This window comes from Dermacentor albipictus, chromosome 3 (assembly GCF_038994185.2).
Source record: "Dermacentor albipictus isolate Rhodes 1998 colony chromosome 3, USDA_Dalb.pri_finalv2, whole genome shotgun sequence".
Lineage (NCBI taxonomy): Eukaryota > Metazoa > Arthropoda > Arachnida > Ixodida > Ixodidae > Dermacentor > Dermacentor albipictus.
The window spans coordinates 68,677,982-68,687,886 of NC_091823.1; the positions used below are offsets into that span (position 1 = coordinate 68,677,982).

Sequence of the window (9,905 nt, forward strand, 5' to 3'; positions counted from 1 at the left end):
TCGATATATACGTAATTCAATATAAAAAATGAAAGTTATTTCAAGGGGATTTTGCAGCTATTTGTTCTACACAATAATTTGTTATATGTGGGTTCAATATATCTGGGTTCAACTGCGCACTAGTAATAGTGCAATGGTACCGTGGCATCACTGGCCATGGAAGACAAAAATGTGAAAGGTAGTGAGGGCAACAACTCAGGCCTCCATCTATCACCTTCGCAACTGTCAAACGAAAAATGAATGTGCAGGACTCCCTTCAGGGCAAGCTCAATGAGAATTCTCCGAGCTGCCCATTGCTAGGACTTCGGATCAGTGTATTCCACAGATTCAGAGCTGTGTGCTAAGCCTAATGAAAGACATTTGTAAGGTCCCCAACAGTGTCAGGCAAGTTGACCTGTTCACAGGTACCTTAAGTTCCACAGATACAGTGAAACAGAAACTGAAACAGAAACTGTGCATGGAGACAGCATAAGCAGGAGCTTCCAGCTAATTAACAAGAGTAACTTGCAATGAAACACCTCGCTCTCCCTGACCCATTTTCTAATTCATGGGGGATCATCATAGCAACTGCGCAGTCCATTTTTAAATGTTTCCTACCTGGCAAACACAGTCTTTTCGCCAAGGTTTAACAGGAATAAAACAACTAAAATCAATGGCTGTTAAACACAAATGTCTTTGCTACAAAATGAGCTGTATATGTTTCTTAAAATTAAAATGTGGTGCGACCTCACAAAGCTGTACAGTGGGCCAAGAGGATGCCGTAGTGCGGATCTCTGGATTAAATTTGACCACCTGTGGAACAAGCACCCAAAGAGCCATACCTGAGCATTTTTGCATTCTGCCACCGCCTGTATGCAGCTGCCACAACCAGGGTTGAAGCTACACAGGGTTTGGGTATGGGCTAGTTGGTATTGTATTGTGAACACCACTTACAGCGCGTACATAGACAGGGACCAAAAGAACAACGAAGACAAATGCTGCCTTCATCGTTCTTTTTGTCCCCGTCTATGTACGCGCTGTAAGTGATGTTTGCAATCGAACCTACGACCTTGTGCCCAACAGCACAGCCACTAAGCAAGCAAAGGGGGGTTGGCAGTATAATGAAGAGGACAACATGGCCTGAACAATGCACGCATGTATTGCAAAGCTCCACTGTAAAGAGTCTTGCAACTACTTTTTTTTTTAAAATAAAGGAATCCCTGGTCATATTTTCATCTCTGAGAACAACATTCTGCCTAAGCACCCAAAGACTCATTGTTGTAACTTTGTCATGACAACATGCCAGTCCTTCAATGTCCGAATGATAAAGCTAGACACTTTTGCTTTGACGCATAAAGCTGTGAAAGCTACATTAAATTCCCTGCAGCTCTTCCTTGCCTCACTGCCAGAGCTTCCAAATGAGAATGCTGTTGCCTTTGACAATATTAGACCAGTGGCCAACACTCCGAAATGGTATGCATGGAAAAAAAAAAGAAAAAAGCGGTATAATTTGGATAAGTTCAGACTTGTTTTAGCCCATTTTGTCTTATCTAGAACTCCAAGGAACAACTGCAACAAACTGAGCTGCATGGAAAAAGGTATGGCAGGTCCCACTCACTTCGGTATAAAGACGTCGGCCTATGTATATGTGCCGACGAATTCCTTAAACTTAGTACAGCTAAGCCTCGATATAACAAAGTTGTCCTTGCAGCAAAAACTTTGTTCAATTGCAAGTTTCACTAATTCGAGGTTTTAATGTTTCAGCTGTAAAAACAACTTCAGAATTTCCCAGAGCATTCCTCGTGGATAGTATCATGTTAGTACTTGTTAGTATCACGTCTATACTTATATACATAAATTGCAAGATGGTCGGGCAGTAATAGCACGTTACGAGTGCCAGCGTGTACAGTGCCGAGAGCAATGCACCAACGTGGCTTGGAGCGTCGGCATGCGTTGCATCGCGCTACGCCGTAAATCGTGGACACCATGGCCGATTGCGCTCCATGCCCGCAGGCGATGCCCACAAATTAAAAAGCGTAGAAAGATACGGATATTCAACCTGAGCAAAAAAAACAAGAAAAAAACAAAGAAATGAAGTCAGTTTCACTAGAAAGGCACAGCATCGATGATGATAGGAGAAAGACACTACTCAAAGTAAGGTTTGTAGTTTAATTGGCGACACGTGCACTCAGGCAAACATTAAATCAAACCTGATTACCACAAACTTGCTGTTGCAACATATGCGAACACTTTAGAAACTTGAGATTATGTGACCGCCAACACTAGACACGCGAGAACCGAATGTGCACCAAAGCACCAATGGTCTTGGCTCTACCTTTGCACTTGCCGCAGAGATGATCTCCAAAATATGGCGCATGGCCCATGCATGGACGCATGCAAGAAAAGTCGCACGCTAGGAGGGGAGAACAGATGGGCATGCGTTTCTGCCCCTCTCCATCCCTGGCGCGTGCTTGACCACGTTACCGCGTGTTCACTCCCTCCCTATGCCCCTTGCGCAGAAATCCTCAGCTCTCATTTCTTCAAGCACTGAGAGCTGCAGTGTGCCCCGCAGCTTCTGCAAGTTGTTTACCAACAGGAGAAATGGCGCAGCGGTGTTTCCTACCTACCGCATGCCGGTGTGCGCACTCTGATGGCGCTTTTGCCACTATCGCTTCATGCAAAAGAACACTTGAAATAACTTTTGCCTTGGCCGACACTTTTACAGCTTTCTGCTAGATTTGCAGCCATACAGGATCCGAGTACATGCTTGAAATTGCTGAAAACTTTGTAAAATCGAAACAGTGTTACAAAATTCACTAAATTACTAAAAAAATTGTTTTCAATGAAACTAAGATTGGGAAGTGAAAATAGTTTTTTTCATCACAAGTTTTATTAAATCGAGGTTGGACTAAAGAGTGGGAAATAGTGCACCTAAAATCCCACCCCTGCTTCCATTTTGTACTCTTTTTGCATTCATTTTGCATTGTACTCCTTCATTTTGTACTCCTTTTGCATTGTACTCCTTTATTTTGCATTGTAGTCCTTGTGCATTTTTTTGTACTCTTGACAGTTTTCTTCCCCTACATTGGCTGCAACTCCCTAGTAATGCCGCTTCTACTCTGGTCATTTTAACGGAATCTAGCATAAATGAGCATAAAAGTGGCAATAAAGTACCTTCAGGTGCTGGAGGGGCTTTGTCACTGTAGGCCATGATGCGAAAGTTGGCAAGGTCAGTATTGAGCTGACCTTCCAGGGCAGCCCGATACTCTGGGTTTTCAGTGTTCTCATTGATGTTCTCTTGATTTGTCAGCTAAAACAAAAAAGCGTTATTAAAAAAGGCATTTTCTCTCCATGGACATAACCGTGCCAAGCGTACACTGTAGGAGCTTCGTAATGTGAATTTCACAGCAGCAGCAACAGTTCTGAAATTACCCAAGGAACAAACAAATGGCCACTGAATCAACGTAATACCTCTCTACAGCGGGGTGGGAGGAAGGGAACCACTTTTACAGTAAGTTTATCAAACAAAATGAAGCCACTGAAAGCAATACAGTTGACAAATCGTGGTCATACAGTCTCACACTCACGGCGCTAATTCTCTAGAAACAGCTGGAGGGCATGGAGAAGAATTCATCTCCCCCCTGCATTGCATTTGAGCAGTGCAGATACAACAGGAGGTATGCGATACATTGAGGAGGCAGCTACAAGCAATAGCCACAGATAGAGGTCGTACGTGCAACATGCATAAGACGTGTGGGAGCACATGGCTTTGGTTTCATTTACAGTGTTTGGCAACCAACAAAGCCACAAGCAAAAATAAACGTGGTATTGAGTTAGGTAGAAATGCGAAGGGAAGATCAGATGTGTTCGAGGAGAGCACACAGGTTTATGGGGCCTCTACCACAGAGTCATTAAATTATGGGGCTTTACAGGCCAAAACCAGTTTCTGATTATGAGGCACGCCGTAGTGGGGGATTCCGGAAACCACCTGGGGTTCTTTAACGCGCGCCTAAATCCAAGTACACGGGTGTTGTCACATTTCACCCCCTCATCGAAATGCAGCCACCATGGCCGGCACAAAGTCATACCATGATCAGCCTATTTACATCTATATTTCAGGATGACTGCCTCTGCCAGCAATCTGATTACCCCTGTCTTGTGCCAGCTGATCCAGCTGATTTTCGCAATTTCATCACACCACTCAATTCTCTGTCACTCTGCTGTGCTTCTCTTTCCTGGGCACCTATTTTTGTAACTAATAAATTGGGGTGTGCGAACACCAAATAGTAGATTTCAAATAAAACCAAGAAAAGAAAAGCTGAATATCAAAATCTTTTGCAGAACTTAATGCTTACAAATTTTGGGCAAGAAAGTGTGGTGCCTGCACGTGCTTGGGAGTCTCCTAGGATTGCATAGGTACGTACAAATCACGATACACTGCACAGTCTACTATTATTAAAGGAAATGCCAAATTAGTATGCCAGCAGTGGTTACCAGCTCAGTTCTAATATATGGTGCGGAATTCTTTTTTTTAATATCAATAGAATGTCTTCTGAATAGAATCAATTCTCTTTTTTCCTCTGAAGCTAACGAATCAGCAATGTTATGCTATACCGAGGTTTTCAGCTTAATGGTGGACCTATGTTTTAAGGCAACCGTTTATTTATTGCATAGAAAGTTTTCAGTTTTTCGCCAAAATACAGAAGGGGTATATCTGTATTCTAGGTGCATCATTGCAAGCCAATCAGTGCGATGTATGATAAGGGAGCGCATCACGCGACTTGATCACCGGTCCGCATGTAGCTGGCACCATAGGTGCCCTTTCATTTGCAAGTTTGGCACAATTTGCCCCCTGCAAAGAGATTCTGAAATCCAAGAGGTCGTGGCATGTTCGCACACCGCGGGTACATGGCACTGCATGGGTCTTTACACCGAACATATTGAATATTCAATAAATCGAATGGTAGATACTCTATTTGCAAATTAAATTATTTGAATGATGACTATTCGAGTATTTGCACACCCTTACTAATAAACCATCAGTTATCTGTCCTACAGATTACATGGCCTGCCCAGCTTTACTTTCTAGTGTTAATGTCCAACAGAATACTGGCTGTCTTCCTGTCCCTCAATGTTATGCCCAACATTTTTTATTCCTTCGCCTGTTAAGCAACCCTTAACTTCTCAAGCCACATTGTTAAGCTCCAAGTTTGTACCCCATGCAACTCGTCTCAGCAATAATAAATGGTGAAACAGTTGTCTGTAACCATTAAATTCCTTCTACACAAGCAATACTGACCACATAGTTTGCCAGTTCGAACTGCATTTTGTGCCGGTTCGGTATAAAGCGGTCACCACCACTTCGGCCAAGTGGCGTCGTCTGTTTTGATGGGTTTTTGTGGCTGCGGTTGTGCTTGCCTGAAAAGGGAAATGCACATGCTTAATTGCGCACACGCTGCACCACTGAAAACAAAATTAAGCAGACTCAAAAGAAATCCTAGCATAAACACATAAGCAACAAGGATTGAATTTTTATTAAGTTAATGGCAATGTGAACCTAATACAGAAAAGCTAAGGGAAACGCTGAGAGCAAACCACAAGAGCTAGCTAGAACTTGTGTGCATGAAACTCTGAACATTTGTCATTCTTTATGCACCCCACACTCAGCACCAGACTACCCCCTTTCCTTCAGCTTTGCAATTTACCAAATCAGGTCACTGTAAGAATGCACAATTTCCTACTGCAGTATATTATATCCTGGACTTTACAGAAACCTGGCTTTACAGCAAATGCTACACAAAGTGGAAAGTTGGATTGAGCATCAGATTTTGCAGCTGAACTTTCCAGAAAACGAATCTATGACAATTTCATGAGTAGCACATTTTAAGCCTGTGAACAACTAAAGTAAAACCTCGTTATATCTAAGAAGGGGCCATCAAAATTACTTAGTTATATTGATTAATACTTTGTTATGCCGGGCGTTGCAGTGAACACCTTAAAAAATTGTTAAATGCTGTGACAGATAGTACAATTATAGTCCATAAGCTGGTCTACTCAAAGAGGCAGACATTACTTGTACAATATATTGGAAATTCATAATTGAATAATTAATGAAAATTCACCAATTAAGTGTTCAACTCAATTGACATCTTATGGCACATTGTTATTAACAGATTCTATAGAAGTTCGCAAGGCAGATCCACTTGGAATAAATTATCAGGATGACAGCACTGATACTAATTCCCGTAATTTGCAGAGAAATCCAGTACTTTCGTGCTTCAATGCATAAAACACCGTTTTGTTAAGAAAGTAAGTGGAACAACAGTGCATTTTTGTAGCAAGTTTGACGCGGCATAGCTCGTAAATGGTGTCATCCACACACTTCTGTTTAAGTGGATAGGCCTTGAAGTCACACCCACTAAAATTTGTAAATTGCAATATGTGCCACAAGGTAATTAGATAAAACTCAATTACTGAATTGTAAATAATCGATTAGGCATTTCAATTCTGTGCAAGTAATGTCCCCCTCTTCGAGTAGACCAGCTCACCGACTAGAATTGTGCTATCTGCCCCAGGCTATTTTAGAAAATTCTGGAAAGTTCACTGAAACACCCTGTATACATTATTGCCCCTTTTGCAATATATGCCCAATACGGTGCACAAATGTAAGCATGCATAAAAAGAAGGAACTTTCCATTTCCAGCCCATGGACCTGCTAGATGGTGATGTACAAAAAAAATTTTAATAGAACAGCAAAGATATTTGGCACGTGCATCACACGACTTCTTAGCACCCGACATGACTGCCTTTACAATAGCTGCCCTCTATTCCAATGAGATGGTCTTTTGCTTCTGCTTCCCATTTGGTTCATTTAAACCGTCATGAAACCAACGAAATAGCGATTTGGTTGAAGAAAACGACTTTCACACAACATGGCACACCTACTAGGCTGCTCATCCAGGCCGATTCGTCGCTCTCACGTGCCTCCACTGCGTGAATGAGGAGGCCAACGAACCTCAATGCACTGGCTTGGACAACTAATGGCCTCCAATGATGAACCGGCGCTGATGCTACCTCTAAAGCCGCGTCTAGCTGCACCAGCCTGCATGGCACTCCGCACTCGGAGAGAAGTGGATGCACTGGTCTTTCGCACGGTCTCACACAAGTAGCAGCTAACCGTCACATTTGTCTTTTGAAATGCGGTGTCTTGCACGTGTTGAGTGCAGCTAGGCGTGGCCTGCAAGACTGCACCAGCGCAACCTCAGGTGCAATGATCAGTATAGTTGCATACGTTCAAAAGCTTGAGCAGCACGAAACAAAACTCAGCCATGTAAAATGCCAAATGGAAGCACACTGCATCAGTTGTGGTGCTGCCACATGTTTCTCCTGGCAGCAAAAAAAAAATATTTATTGCACCATACTACATAAGCCAAATGGCAACATTTATAGCAGCCACGGAGCAGAAAACAAGTCTATTGGATAATGTGCACCTTCTCATTGTGCATGCAGCCCTCCTACGCAATGGCCTTGATGACACTAGACCTAACCACAGCCAATAACCGCAGAAGTACTAAAATTGCTTCAGCATAGCAGCTAGAAGTGGTGTCTGAAATATTTATAACAGATCAAATACAAGTTTTAGGTATGTTAGCAACCAAAACGCAGTTTTCCCAAGATTATACCCTCAGCAACATTATGCGATGCTCTTAGCCGCTCCGGTTTTGCAAACGTGTAAACTTGAATGGGATGTGCCAAGAGCGGCTCAAAAAGAGAAAAAAAAGCAGTATTGTGCAAATTTTTTTCACCATGCTACTACAACCGCACTAGTGCTGCACATTTTAGCAAAAGCCATCATGTGACACAGTACACCAAACTTTTTTTTTTGCAACGACTGCGTAGTTGACCAAAATTGGATATGGACAACTTATAGGACAGCGATTTACCAATCAGCAAGCTCGCATAAAAGTTTAAACAGACTGAAGCTCACCAGGAGTCTTCCTCGGAGTTTTTGAGGGCGTCTTGCTCGTGGAAATGTTGGCCTGGCAAGCCGACAGGTTTTGCAATGAAGAGTTAAATAGGGCAGAGGTGGATAAAATGGAAGGGTTTGTTGTGTTCAGGATAGAGTTGTCCATCGTCTTGCATGAACGCGTCAGCCCGCGGCTGTTGTTGAAGTCCTTGCCGTCCCTTTCTATCAGTGGCATGGTGCTGGTGTCACTGGAAATTGTTCAAGTTGAAATTACAAATCGGTGTGAGTCAGTTTGTTTGCATGCTGTACTGAAATGGTGCTTCTGGTGAAAAACCAGATACAAATAAAAAGAAGTTCTAAAATTGGGAACCTTAATGAGCACGAAATTGGCATGTTAACAGTCACGCTAGCAAAGGAGTAAAGTAGCTTAAGGAAATAAAACATTGCTAAACCGACTGCGTAGAAGAGAGGCATGCTATAGTGCAACATCTATAGTAAATTGCATGCTGGTTACATTGGCTTTAGCACCCTCTGTAGTAGCCCTTTACTCTAGTGCAGCCAGCAGACATGGTACTGAACCCTTACTGAAACGAAGAGTGTGAAGAAAAAAAAACAGATCCAGGTCTTAAAACTACAGCACTCCGTTTTTGCGCACCTTAGATTTAGCAGTCCAGAACTAACATGCCTAAGCTGCCACTCTTGTGCAGAGAACCCTCACCTCAGCCCTCCCCACCCTCCCACCGGTCCCATTTTCTTTTTTTATCATGTGTCTAAGCCCCCTTCTGATTGAAGGTGCTTGATGCTGGAGCTTTCAATCCCCTGTGACCAAGGTGCCAATGTGTCAACAAGTGCACAACACTGGAGTGTGTGCACAGCCTCGACACTGCTGAATACATTTGCAAATGTTAAGTGGCGTAATTGGAAGTCAAATAATCTAATCATTGCAAAGTGGAGCAAACAACCACAAGTTAAATATCCGCAGATCCTTATGCGCGCGTACGTGCACGCACCTAATTGACCATCTTGATCGACACTTCCACTCACTCACTGAAGTTGCAAGGTTGTCACAGTGCACACATTAAACCAGTTCATCCGCTGCGCAGACCATATCTACACACCTAATGATGCTTGTACTGAACATACATTAATACAACACAATACTGACTGTACGACAACGAATGCGCGACAGTCGGGTGCTGAAATGCTGCAGGCACCCCATATCGTAATGTCAACATGTTAAATAATTTGGCCGGGCAATTTTCGCACTGAAAGCTCACCATACTCCAGAGCACAAAATTTCATCGCTTATTGCTTAGCGCTACCCGACTTCAGCCTGTGAAGTAAGGGCGACAGCAGGTAACGCAAACCAGATTCTCGACTTTTCACTCATACTTTTTAAAAAGGCCCTGCGTGACTTCATAGATTCGATCATCAAAGGTACACTTGGCCAGAATTATTGTACGAGCAGCAGATATTTTGCACGAACACACCCAACAGAACAAAAGCACGTCAAACCGCTAACACAACCGAATTAAAAGACTCGTTGCGCCTCACCTTTAAAGCAGAAGTCGGTGATAAAGAATAAAAAAAAATGTTTTACGACCTAGCAGTTCCACAGAGCACCACGCCGGGATACAACAAAAACGCTCGACGTCAGCGAACTGAGTGTCGAGACGTTGAGCTGGTAGAGCGAGCGAGTCAGCCAGCAGCCAGCATACGAAATTTAAATGGTGGCGCTCGCCCAACAACCCGCACCAGCCATGCACGAAGGCACGAGACCTTTCACACCGGTAACCATAGAGGGCAGCACAAAACAATTCTATTTTATTTTACCACTTTTCAATTTTCACGCACGTTCGTAGCTCATGGACTGTAAGTAAATGTATATTGTAGCGTGTAAAATGAACAAATTATACGCAGAATATTCTGTGGGCCTGTGGGAGTTATTTAAATGATTCGT

At 43.0% G+C, this 9,905-nt stretch overlaps 1 protein-coding gene across 1 annotated transcript in view; it reads right to left on the reverse strand.

The window, feature by feature from the left end:
• The window catches only part of LOC135918986 (cell division cycle protein 20 homolog), a 28,940-nt gene extending 19,253 nt beyond the window's left edge, over nucleotides 1-9,687 (reverse strand). The window contains exons 1-4 of the mRNA XM_065452715.1: nucleotides 9,500-9,687; nucleotides 7,967-8,193; nucleotides 5,279-5,397; nucleotides 3,154-3,289 (exon numbers count right to left, since the gene is read on the reverse strand). Coding sequence (XP_065308787.1) covers nucleotides 3,154-3,289; nucleotides 5,279-5,397; nucleotides 7,967-8,180 — 469 coding nt within the window. The 5' untranslated portion in view covers nucleotides 8,181-8,193; nucleotides 9,500-9,687. The remainder of the gene's footprint in view (nucleotides 1-3,153; nucleotides 3,290-5,278; nucleotides 5,398-7,966; nucleotides 8,194-9,499) is intronic.
• Between the last annotated feature and the right edge of the window lie 218 nt (nucleotides 9,688-9,905).